The 13,052-nt window shown below is 40.7% G+C and overlaps 1 protein-coding gene across 1 annotated transcript; it reads left to right on the top strand.

The window, feature by feature from the left end:
• The first annotated feature begins 5,660 nt into the window (after window positions 1–5,660).
• On the top strand, window positions 5,661–12,169 carry LOC115589180 (butyrophilin subfamily 3 member A2-like). Its single transcript, XM_030429924.1, has 6 exons — window positions 5,661–5,825; window positions 8,544–8,885; window positions 9,203–9,416; window positions 9,590–9,654; window positions 9,829–9,948; window positions 10,399–12,169. Exons 1-6 carry the CDS (start codon window positions 5,777–5,779, stop codon window positions 11,025–11,027), a joined length of 1,419 nt encoding a protein of 472 aa, XP_030285784.1. The 5' UTR covers window positions 5,661–5,776; the 3' UTR covers window positions 11,028–12,169.
• The last annotated feature ends 883 nt before the right edge of the window (window positions 12,170–13,052 follow it).

Below are 13,052 nucleotides of genomic sequence, written 5' to 3'. Positions count from 1 at the left end.
AATGAATTTAAGGACCTTTTAACTCTTGTTTCTGAGAATTAACTCTTTGAAACCACCTGCACTGATGTGCTTGCTTTTAGAACCACAATGTTATATAAAGCCTGCAGAAACACCTATAAAAACAAATACAATGAATGGGATCACAGGAGGACAGCAGATGTTGCAGATGCAGATGTTTATTAACAATCATTAAAACTGTAACCAAATGAACCTGCACCGTCCAACTAACTCTCTATCATTTAGCTAAGTTGGGAACTGGAACCCCCTCAAAGACCAATGTTGTCCCCAGACCACTGGTTGAGAATCACTGCTTTACAAAAAACTACATCTTATGCAGCCACTGTCGCAGTTTTGTGTTGACAAACGCAGTCGAGAGCACGGTTACTTTGGTGGTATCCTTATGGGGAGGGATGATGTATTTCCGCTTTTACGTAGATCCCAGTGGAGAACGTGCACTGTGATAGGTTTCCTTCTTTGACAAACACAGCTTGTGTCCAATAGTATTTTAGGGGGAAAAAAAGAAAAGAAAAAGAGAGCAGACCTGAAAGTAACGAGTACTTTTCAGCCTTCCTAGAAATTAACTCGAGTAAAAGCAAAAATATTTGTCTTGGAAATGTATTCAAGTAAGAGTAATACGTACCAAAGAAATCTAATACTCAAGTAAAGTACAAATCCTCTGGATATGTACTTAAGTACAGTACTCAAGTAAATTTACTCCGTTACTGTCCACCACTGTCTATAATCCATAACCTCCTCCAGAAAAAAGATATAAAGCGTTTAAAACCAGTTAATCCTGTTAAATCCAAACTTAATCACCAGATCTCACTGGTGTGTGTGTGTGTGTGTGTCTGACCTCTAGTGGCAGCTCATAAGACTGCAGAAGATGCTTGATGCCAAGTTGTATTATGGGAAATGTAGGATCCAGTGGATGTAGTCTCCACAGCTTGACCCCATACAAGGGTCCAAAAAAAGTCTGGATAACAGCCTAAAAATGTGCACTGTCCCTTTAGTAACTGACTGCGTGACAAAAGTTTAAAGTTTAAAATGCAAATTTGCACCACAGGCTTTGTATTGTACGCCAGCAAAACAAAGGTCAATGTCAAACACTTCACATGCTAGACAAAAAAAAAACATTTATCAATAAATAAATACTAATAACAAATACATAGCTGTAACAGACTGTACTCACTACTCATGCTGTCAGTCTGATCCTCTCTTGATGTCCAGTTAAGGAACAAAACAAATGGTAATATCCTGAATGTTTACTGAGGAGAGGTTTTCAGTCTCCTGGAAGAGAAGCGTCCTCTTCATGAAGTCCAGGATCCTCCATCCTGTTCAAGTAAACATCCACATGAGAACAACAGGTGTGTTGACCCTTTAATCCAATGTCAGGGTCCATATGTGAGGCTCCAGAGAGGTCCTGGTGCTTCATCCTCTCCTGTGAAGACAGAAGTCACTCAGCGTCCACGGTATAAATACAGCAGCAGGTGGAGGTAAATAAGGGAGGAGGTCAAGGTCAAGTCTAAGATAGGGGGTGAGTTTTTGTATAAACTTGAAACTTGTAAAAACAGCTGACCCGGAAACTCGCACACCAACATACTGCGGGTGAAAGCAACCAACAGTCTTGTACTTTTATCTGACATCTCTGATTTATTTCCCTCCCTTTCCAGTAAACAGGATAATGAAGAACAGCCTTCCTCCCCCTCTCCAGTTCAAACAGTTCTCTTGATATAAAAACACTGGGAGGGAATATTTGACTCGGGTCCAAGTCCGTCTCACAAATCCTCCACAGAGACGCAGCTGTGCCGACGTGTCAGCGGCTGTCTGATCACCAAACATGTTCAAAACACAGCCTACACTTATATATACATATATATATGACATTATGTATATATACGTGTAGACATGTATGTACTTTGTTCTGTTTGACTGTTTTACCATCTTCTAAAAGTCTGAATATTTGAACAATCTGGCACAACAACGTAGGAAAACAACGTCAAACTTTATGAAAGTCCCTGGTTTCTTCAAATCCTTCACTCTCAAACACCAAATAACGACTTAATCCGTGCCAGTGTCTCTCAAAATGACCAAGTACAAGTTTTTAAAGGCTGATTCCTTGAAGGGAGTTAAAGAAACACACCAGCAGCTTACCGTCAGAGTCCCCGAAACAACCTGATGGCAACAGACGAAGAGGGTCGACGTTAAAACCAGACAGACACGTTCATGACTTCCCATGAATACCTGAAAAGAAGATAATACGTCCCGTGTCAGGAGTTAAGAGCTGACACTGTTTAACTTCTCCCCTCTGTGTGGGTGAGTCAGTGAGTCACTCCTAAACTATGTAGAGCTGCGGCTTTCTGGGTCTCAGCGGGAGTCTCTTCATGGTCCCGTTCCAGTTCAACCCTGTTCATCCTGTTCAAGAGCACAGATTTTCACTCAATGGGCCAAGAAGACAGAACAGTGAGGCAGGAACAGGAAAACAGGATGCCAGAACTTTGGACTTGGATGAGCTCGTCACCAAGCTGAACACAGATCAGATTTCACAGAATGTAGGATACAGAACATTGCATGATAAGATGTCGGTGTGTGTAATGCTTTACGTTGGGGTGCTGAGGGGCTTTAACGTATGCCGAATTTACAAGAAGGCCCCAAAACTAAGAATTTGTCAGAGACAGTTTCTTAAAGATTGTAATGTTTCTTCTGACTCAACAACTCACAAAATGGAGCATTTTTTAAAGGGAGTCTGGTGAATTTAACTCCCTCTTTCATCCCCTTGCTATTGTAGAAAGGAGTTAGTCCGTGTTTTTAGCTTGTTCTTTACATTCACGACAGTATTTTTTCTATACCTTATCCATCTCCACTGCTTTCATATTAGACATCAGATGAAGTTCATGCGGAAACTAACACTGGTGAGGGTGATGCAGGGAGAGCCAGCGCTGTAGAGATGCAGGTAGGTGCTATTATGAAGGGTGAGGTGATTTTAGTTAGCTGATCATGAGAGGAAGATTTGAACATGATAAGAAGTGAACACGGTTGAATTTAAACAGCAATTTAACAAACATGATTTTAATATTGCACTAGCTTTCCCATCAGTTTCTGTACCTTATTCACCTAACCTTAAAGGGTTAGCATGCTTGTAGTAACTGCAGACTCGTCGCATTGTGTGACATTGTGACTGTTTTCCTTTTAGGGTCTTCAGAGCAGGAACAGACAGCTGAGAGACACTGAAGTCAGAGGCAGGTTGCTGGTACTGATAAACACAATGACCGCTCACCGCTGTCAACGTTGTTTGCATCTGATTCATGTCTTCATGTCACTCCTAACTTCAAGTTAGTTTTAGGTTAGATATTCAGCTGTGACTTTACTGAGGTTCTCCCAGTGTCAGCAGCAGGAGGACAGTTAACTCACCTCCCAGAGCTTCGCACTTAATCGCTGGAAACTGAATTAGGTACCATCGTTAAATTACTTAGTATAAATATATTGATAGAAAATAATTGCATTGTTTTTTCAATATCTTCCATGTCATGTGACCCAGTGACTCCAAACCAGCAGCAGATTGTATTAGTAAACTGGATGAATGAGACACACCTATCGTTATTGTATTTTAGTGCTTCCTCAATTTTATATGAATACTAATATGCAGAAATTATGATTTTATTCTCAATAGCTTCCATGTCATGTGACCCACTGGCCTTTGAAACAGATTCTGTTTCCATAAAAACATATGCTAATAAAGAAAATAATGGTTTAAAAAAGTTCTCTAAAGCTCAAGAGGTTAACATGTTTTCAAGCAGCAATCACAACTTCTACCCTATTTTGTCTCATGTCTTAGATTCTGATTCTTAAATTCAGATTTTTTATTTTTTTTTTTTTTCAAAATCTCACCAGTACTCACCATATAAAGGGTTATTTTTCAAATTTTTCTTCCGGTGGTGCATGCCCTTGGACCCCCCTAGTGGAGCAATATGGACTAAAAGTCATTTCTCGATATTTGTTAGCTGAATGGCGATACTTGGTATATATCAATATTTTTTCTGTGAAGTAATTGGGGTTTCCCCCAAAGCATAATAGCATATTAGATTTTTATTTTTTTTTTCCAGAGCCAAACCCTTTAAATTACAAATAAACAGTCAGTTATAAGTTTAAGCCACATGCCAAATGTCACAAGGCAACTTTATTAGCAGATGTCACTCTGCACAATATCACCAATATCAATACTACCTCATATATGAAACTAAAAAGCTCCTTGAATAAAATAAAACATCCCTTTGCTGCATGACAAAAATATACAGTTTTCCACTTTTCCACTGAGGTTGACAGTTCTTTAAACAATACAACATGTCAACAGAACATTGAGTGCATCTCTTTGTGCAAATTTCAACAAACATGTACACAGGGCATTCCTTCTTTGTGCACATTTTCAAATAAAATATGTAAAGGAAACTTAAGTGCATCTCTTTGATGGGTCAGCATATTTGGTGTTGAGGTAATCCACAATGCAGGACTTGATGGAGTTGCACAGCTCAGTATCTCCCGGTTCAGGTGCCAGAAGACTGTTGTTGAACAGGTGGAGCACATCAGGCCTGATGTATGACAGAGTGACATACTCCTCTCCTGAGAGGGCAGAAGGCTGTGGCGGCTTCGTGGCCTGAGTCACAGCATGTATTTTCACACACTCCTCTTTCTGGACTTAATGGCGCAGTTGCAAATTGTGGAAGAGGTTCGTCGTGCTTGAACCTTTGGTTGCAACCGGTTTTCGACATTCTTTACAGAAAACATTTTGCTGCTTGTCATCTGACACTTTAAAACCAAACCATCTCCAAGTTATCGAGCCTTTGTGTTTACGCTCACTGACCAACTCCTCTTGTGCGGCGCTCTCCGTCTCCATCTTGTCGCTAAGTGCAGGTGAGAAAGGAGGAGGAGGGGGGCCTGAAGTCATAGAGTGAGGGCGGTGGAGCAGAAACTTTGTGTGTGTGTGTGGAGACAAATGGACAGAGGGAGAGGAGAAATAGATGCAAACTTGCGGCCCATATATTGTCATTTTAACACAAAATGAACTGTATCGATCCAAGCGATATAGTCCCATGTTATAGCTCATTTAGAAATATATCGATATATATTAAAATATCGAGATACCGGCCAGCCCTACCCCTAGTGTTGCTAGGTTACCGACTCAGAGCACCTGCTTCAAAACAAGCTAGGAGAAACACTGTGTTCTTTTGGATGTGTGGGGTCAACTATTTCTTTCTTAGCTGAAGCTGACAACAGGACAAAAGAAATGTAAAGAGAGACATAGGTGGAGTCGTATATTTCCCTACTTTTTTGTCCTTTGTCACACCTATGTTTAACAGATCTGTCAGGTTTCTGATATGTTCCCCCCCAACGTTAAACTCATACCCATGCCCCTGGAACGGAGTAAAAGAAATGAGGGCAATATTGGGCTAATGGTTCAAAATAATTTGCAAAAGAGTTTTTATAACTCCATACCATTATTTGCTGACAGGTCCAAAGAGCTTACTACTGTGATTTAAGAAGTACAAGAAGTAGTGGTAGTTTCCCACGTGTCTTAAACGCCTCACGCGAAACCGAAAGTATCCAGTGCGGCTGTTGGCGAAATCTTCCAGCGTAGCTGCAGGAGCGGAGACAGGCCCCCCCCCTTCTCGAGACAGGCGGCTGTAACACCGCCTTTTAACCTTCAACAGTCCATCAATTGTTGGTTTCATTCTTCAAACCGGATTCTTCGCATTGTTTATTTAGTTTTTGCCACTTTTCCACCATGTTTCGTCGTCTGTTCCTGCTCGCTGCGCTGCTGCTTCTCTGTAAAGGTATGAATGAAGTTTGACGTTTTTTCGTTTTTTTTTTTTTTCTCTTTTTTTACACCTGAGCGCTTTACTTCACCTTTTTAAGGGTGAGAAATGAGCTACGTAATTATAAAACGTATTATAGTTGTATTTAATTGAAAGTAATTGTAGTGACTTTGGTTGCTATGGACAAGAAAGTAGATTAGTGTTGCATGATAAGATGGTGGTGTGTTTAGTGATAATAAAGGTGCTCTGAGGGGCTTAACGTATGCCGAATTTACAAGAAAGCACCAAAATTAAGATTTTGTCAGAGACAGAGTTTCTTAAAGTTTGTGAAGTTTCTTCTTACTCAGCAACTCACAAAATTGAGCGATTTCTAAAGGGTGTCTGTTGAGTTTATCTCCCTCTTCGTCTCCTTGCTGGGGTTGATTGTAGTTGTTGTTGCTTTGACTTGTAATGTGTTGGTGTTGATGTATGCAGTCTGCTGGAGTGCAAAACATTCTCAAATTGGTGTAAATGATTTGCTAACAATAATACATGTTATCAAAAAAAAAAAAAACATTAAATATGACACCCTGGTTTTGCAGGTATTTGCTCATAATTGCAATATTATGTAATCACAGTGTTCGAGTACAATAAAGAAGCTTTTAGAGGACAGTGTCATAACAACCAAATCACCAGAATTAAAGTTAGCTATGTCTGTTTCTGCAGAACCAAAAAATATGTGAAAACTTACTGTTTATTTATGTGACAACTTTACAGTTGTTCAGGTTCAGATCTGCGCCTATGATCTGCTTAGGTTCAGGCACAAAGGGTCAGGAAACCTCACGGCTCGGCTTAAAATAGACTTCCCGTTTTAGTGGCCACTTAAGATGTTAGAAATTTCCCTAGTTCCCCTAAAAAAATCCAGTTACGTCACAACAAAAATGTCTCATGATGATGGAGATGGTCCACATTCCCATGAAAAATGGCCCCCTTTGTTCGCACCAAAACGGCCTCTAAATGTCCCCAGATCGCCTCTAAAAAGATGGTTCAGTCGCCACAAAAACAGCTGGAAATCTCTTGGAAAGTCTTGAACTGCAGTTGACCACTTGGCAGCATTGTTGGTTTTTAAAAGCAGCTTATAAAGTAGCTTCAGGATGAGCAGGATGACAGGAGATCAGTCGCATATTGTCTTGGACCAAAACTTGGAAAAGACATACTACCCTGTAGACGTGCTGCACAAACAGATAACAGCGAAGAAACATTCTCGGGTTGCACAATGTAGGGTGGGGTTTCGTTTAGTTTCCCTGAGTCATTATAGTCGTCTGAGGGAAAGGAGAAGTTAATACTCTGCTGTCAAGCATGATCCTGCAGCTGCATTATGTTCTTTGGCTGCAGTCTTTTGGCCACTTGCTGATTTCAGACCACTGCTTGTTGCGTCTTGTCCCAACACTGACGAGAGCGAAAACCAATTATGTGTTCAGTTTATTGTCAAATGATAATAATAATGATAATCAGCAGACTCAAAGACACTTGAAAGTTTAGAAAGCAGAATAGAAACGCCTTTATCACTTCCTCTTTTTGTTTCTGACTAAGATTTGCTCCCGCTGTTGACGTTAATCTTCAAAAGTGATTTGTAAATATGTGCTTTCATTGAGAAATGACTCAGTCACTTCCTCATGTAGCTGGAGGCTGTGGTTTTCGGCAAGGGTTACTGAAACAGGAGTAAAAAAAACACTGTTATTGTGGATTCATAAACTTTTGACTTGGTAAAACTCCTGTGTGGAACTGAAAGGTCAAAGTTGACTTGTTTTTAAAGTAGCAGCAGACAACTTGTCAAACTGTTCTGCTGCTGTTAAGACAACTGGATAGTTTCTGTTGGATAGTTACTGGATAGTTTATTCAAGCGTTAAGTCTACAACAGAAGTGGATCACCAGTTGAACTTCCTAATCTTGGGTATGCTGAAGCAGGAAACTAGACAACTAGGGCTGGTTATTGGACTAGAATGCTTTTATTGCACTGACCGAATCACTTCCAGACTTTATAGTATCAAAAAATGTCTGACTGTTCGATACCCAGTTTCACTACCTGAGGAGCATGCAGCATGCTTGTGCCAATATCTGATAGTGCTATATTATCGGCCGATTTTTATGTTTTTTACGTGTATCGGCATCGGCCGATGCGGGCTGGTGCGTTCGGCATTATTTACTGACAGGCGTCCACAGGCAGCTCCATGTTGCTAGAGACGCTGCAAGAAACGGCAGAGCAGAAAACCAATCCAATGTGGCAGCATTTCACAGAGCTGTTCTACCTCACCTGTTTTTAAAATGTGTTAATTATAGTATACTTGTTCTTGTTCTACCTCACCTTTTTTTAATTTCAATAAATGTTAAAATTAAAATTGAGACTCATAACATTTGTTACCATCATTGTGTCATTTTTATGATGTAAACTGAAGGAGCAAAAGTAGTATCAGCTCCAAATGTCGGCTCAAGAAAATCGGCAGTCCGTATCGGTCATCGGCTAAGGCTGAAGGAAAAAAAATCGGTATTGGCATCGGCCCTAAAAAATCCATATCAGTCGATCCCTAGTGGAAACTGAAGGTGAATACTGAATGGAATGGAATATTTGAGAAGTTGGGAGAGAGAACATGTTGGAATTAGATGTAACAGGCTTTTGCAACAAGGGTGATTCTTGTTCATTATTGGTTTTGGTCTTACAACACAACAGGATCACCATGTTTTTTATGTTTTTGCTAGGAGAAGCCTCGGGAGAGAGTGTGCCAGCGAAGGTTCAGGCTCTTGCTGGCGAAGCAGTCGTTCTGCCCTGCAAAACCAATGCCGGTGACCTCCCTGCCATCGAATGGTCCAAGGAAGGTCTGGCTCCCAGACGCATCATCCTCGCGTACCGAAACGGCCGTGACGTCCACGCAGAGAAGAATGCGCTCTTTCATTACAGAACGAGCCTCATCATGGACGAGCTGAAACACGGAAACATCTCATTGAGGATTTCCAGCGTGCAGCTCACCGACGCAGGAAAGTACATCTGTAGGACGATCCGGAATCAAGTGCCGAAGGACATCACGGTACAGCTTTCTGTGGGTACGTCCAGTCGAATTGATTTTTTTTACATTAGTTGTTGGGGTTTAGTGTTTCTCAAATGACCAATATGTCGCCCTGAAATGTCTTATTTCATCTGCAACCCAAAGATATATTAACTTTACTGTCACAGAAGAGGAAAGAAACCAGAAAATATTCACATTCAAGAGGCTGGAATCCGAGAACGTTAATTTTTATTCTATGTTGAAGCTTAAACTCGCCGCAGGAAAGTGGTAGTATTCCCAAAATGTCAGACTATCCCTTCACCTTCCGTGAGACCTGTTTCTAAGGTCACACCTTGTATATTTCTTGGTTTCCAGACGCAGTTTTTGAGCCAAAGCTGTCGGCTGTTCCCGCTGTCCATGGTGGAGTGACCCTGCAGTGTGAGGCCGACTGCTGGTCCCCGCAGCCCGAGATCACATTTCTTGACAAACACGGAAACAGCATCAATGCCGAAGAGCCAAAGACTCATCGGGATAACAGTGAATGTGTCAACGTCACCAGGAGAATGACTTTACAGACTTACACCAACAGGTTTGACTTCAGTTTAATACTCAAGAGACGTAGTTTAAGACATCAGCGAGGTTGCTGGCAAAAGCAAATTCCAAAATAAGTTTATTGATGAGATTAAAATGTTAAAATTCTGCATCTCTCTCTGTTAAAAATCAACCTAAACTAAATCTTTATCTCCCGTCCCTTCATTGCAGTGTCACCTGCAGAGTTCACCAGCCTCAAACAAACCAGACGAGGGTTACAGAGATTTACATACCAGGTGAGATCGAGCTTCAACAATCCACCTTAATGAACATCAGCTCTGTTATTCAGTCAGACACGATAAGTTTAGCTACAAAAATGTGCTATCAATTCTCTGTATTCTTCTTCAGTTGCAGCAAACCAGTCAGGTTGTCTCTTTCTTACTTCTTCTTAATCTTTTTTATCATTTCAGATAACTGCATGAGATCCTGCACTCAAACTGCCGCCATCGCTGTCGCTGTTGCAATCGCAGTCCTTCTCATAATCCTATTTGCATGTGGTGTGTTAACAAACAAGATGTGTGGAATAACTGGTAAGTTGTTAACACTGGTTCTTGTTAAGAGGTGATGGAAAACTTCATCCCCAGCTTCTTCCGTTAAATACTTTAAATATACAGATGTGTGCAGAGTATTTGTGTTTATTGGATCCTGAAATTGTGTTGCAACAATACTGAGAGCAGATTATGTTCACCACCAGAGGGCGTCAAAGTCAGGCTTCACTGAGGGCAGATCAGCTCCCATCAGATCAGAGTTTACTGAACCACTTAAACCAGTTTTTGTTCCTGATAGCTGAAGAAACTTGAAGGTTTAACCGATGAACCTGGTGTTCAAGGTGCTTTGTCGCACAGAACCATCTGGGAACACTTTCTTAGAACTGGACTTGCAGCACATCAGGAAACATTCAGTTAAAATATGTTTTTATTTCTGATTGAGCCCTTTCTAGTACCGAAACTGAAATTCCATTTTATCTTTTCTTCACACAGTCCAGGGACAAAAGTTGCCACTGTCCAGACAATCATCAGACCAGAGTACAACAAGCAGGAATGTAGACGTCTACTCTCAGGGAACCGCCACCACTGAGCTTCTGAAGAAATTAGATGAGCTTCCGTTGAGTCCTCAAGAAAAAGAAGACATCGTCCGCAAACTAACTCAACACCTGAATGACCTCGTCTCTGAGAGGAGCGCTGTCATGCGCCAGCGCAGCCAGGCTACAATAAACGACAGTCCTCCCCGATCCTCTCCAGTCGCCCCACCACCCGTTAATCCAACCTCCATCATTCCCCACAGCGACAACCCAAAACCAGCAGCCTCGACCAGCAGGAGCCGTCCAAAATCTGTCAGCTTTGTCCCAAAGCCGGATGTCTCAGATCCAGGATCCAGCCCTCACAACCCCAGCAGCCCCACTCTTCCCACAGACACCTCGGCTGTTCTTCCGCCCAGTTCTTCTTCAGCCTTCGCTTCAGATGGAACGTCTGTTAAGCGTACGATGAGCCTCCCCGAGTCTCAGCTTCGTCTGAAACCTGTTACCAAGCCCCAACGTAGATACACCATGTACAGCAACCGCTTCAGCCCTCTGGAACATCTATCTGATGATGAACAAGCGCTGTTGTGATTAGAGCAGAGCAGAGATGGGATCAGGTTTGTCAGAAATTAAATTAAATTTGAAATTTAAATTTGAGATGAACAACTCATGGTCTGTCAGCTGGACAGAAGTTTGCGTTGTGTTGGCACAAAAAAGATTGGCATATCAGATGTTTACAAAAAACCTTGAACCCACAGTAACACGATGTGTTTTAGTCTCGAAGAAAAAATTGGGAATTTACAACCAAAATCTGCACATCATGATTTTGACATTATGTATTTTTATGGTACTGGGCCGTACTTTTTAATTGAATGGTGAAACATATTGGACGTAAACATTTGTGCCATGTTTACGTTATAAGCTAGGCTACTTCTTGATTTTTGGAGAGGAAGTTCCCCGTCTGTGCTGACAATAGTTTTTCAGGTTGTGGATCTGTTACATTTTCATGAACACAGTTTCTGAAAATGCTTTAACAGAATTTCTTCAAATTTGGAGTAAAACGTCCACAAGGATTGAAAGATGAAATCATTGGAAGTTGGTGGTCGAAGGTGACTGTGACCTCACAAGATGCATTTTCACAATTTAACACAAATGTCTAAAAGGATAAAATGGTGAACTGAGTGTGTCGGCTTGTATTCGGCGTCTCAACACTCGTAATTTCAAGCAGATGATATTTAGTTTTGCCGAACATTGCCTGTCTTTGCATGCTCCTGTTGAGTGTAAACCCAAAAGGGAACGCTGATTTATTGGTTGAATCCAGACCATGATATTCTCCTGAACATAACCGAGGAGTTTTATTTCCTTAATGTAACCAACTGCGACTGAGAAGAGAACAGTTGAATACTGTATCAGCTGAAAGCCTTTCCAGAATTACTGAAAAACTTGACAGTCATGAAACCAGCTGGAACGTGCACTGCATTTTATATCAAAAAAGGTCAACTTAACTCAACACCGTAACTCAGGAACAGCTACTTAACTGGTGCGCAGATGCAAATACAGAGGCCTTAATTAGATTCAATAAGGGATTGTTACAAGTATGCTATTTTTTAAAAAGGAGTCATACAGTGAGAAGAAATAAATGTAGAGATATCAAAAGTGTAGATGCATCATTTTATAACTGTGTCAAAACATTTGGTGCTGAGAGATTCACCGACCAGCAACTCAGAGGGGATCAGAACATATCTTAAAACCTTTTGTATTTATGTTTTTTGGGTTGAACTGGCCCTTTAAACCCAGCTGTCTATAAGCAAAGGTGCCTTTTTACCTCTTTATCTCTATCCTATCACTTCAGTATTTACACTTTGTTTACCTGTTGCAATAAGCTTTACAAGCAGTGTTTTTTTTACATTTATTATATTTACAGCCATCATGCTAATTACATACCAAATGTTTACTCTTACGGATCGAGGTTTCCAGGCTTTAAAGATACATACTTTTATTTTCTTCCTTTTGAGATACATTTGTTTTTCATGTAAAATATGTTCTGGGGCGGGCGGTAACAAGTTACGTAAGTCTGAGAAAGATAAGTTACATGATGAAGTGCTGGGATCTCCCATTATACTGTGGTTGAGTGTGTAGTTAGCGAGCTAAGGTTAGCCATGTTACTTTATCATGTTAAGGTTAATCTAAACCATGTTAAGTTTAACCTTACATCTTTAATCAGCAATACGTTCACATATTTTTTTTTTGTTACAAGTTTGGTTACCGCATTTTCATCAAGTGGTTGTTGCAGCAGAGACTTCTTGATACAGATACGTTGTTGTTGATTGTGTAGTCATCTAGCTAATGTTAGCCCTGTTCTTTCTTCTTCTTCTCTTTGATGCAATGATAGAGACATTAACATATATTGTAGCCAGTGGTGTGTTAAGTTTAAGCACTTTAGCTATTGCAGCACCAACGTCAACGTTTTTAATTTTAAAATACTAAAATGTAGTGTGCACATGAGTGGGATTCTGAAATTGTACACTGATATTCACTTTATTTGAGCCTTTTTCATGGGAGTGATTGTATTTTTATGTAACACCAGTTGTTGATTTTCATGTCTGTACATATCTC

This window comes from Sparus aurata, chromosome 10, assembly GCF_900880675.1.
Source record: "Sparus aurata chromosome 10, fSpaAur1.1, whole genome shotgun sequence".
NCBI lineage: Eukaryota > Metazoa > Chordata > Actinopteri > Spariformes > Sparidae > Sparus > Sparus aurata.
This window is presented reverse-complemented; position numbering and strand designations above follow the sequence as displayed.

Excerpts from the sequence above, each read along its gene's own strand:
- LOC115589180 (XM_030429924.1), top strand. The coding sequence starts at position 5,777 with ATGTTTCGTCGTCTGTTCCTGCTCGCTGCGCTGCTGCTTCTCTGTAAA. Across the intron at positions 5,826-8,543 it reads GCTGCTGCTTCTCTGTAAAG|GAGAAGCCTCGGGAGAGAGT; the intron begins GTATGAATGAAG and ends TGTTTTTGCTAG. Across the intron at positions 8,886-9,202 it reads CACGGTACAGCTTTCTGTGG|ACGCAGTTTTTGAGCCAAAG; the intron begins GTACGTCCAGTC and ends CTTGGTTTCCAG.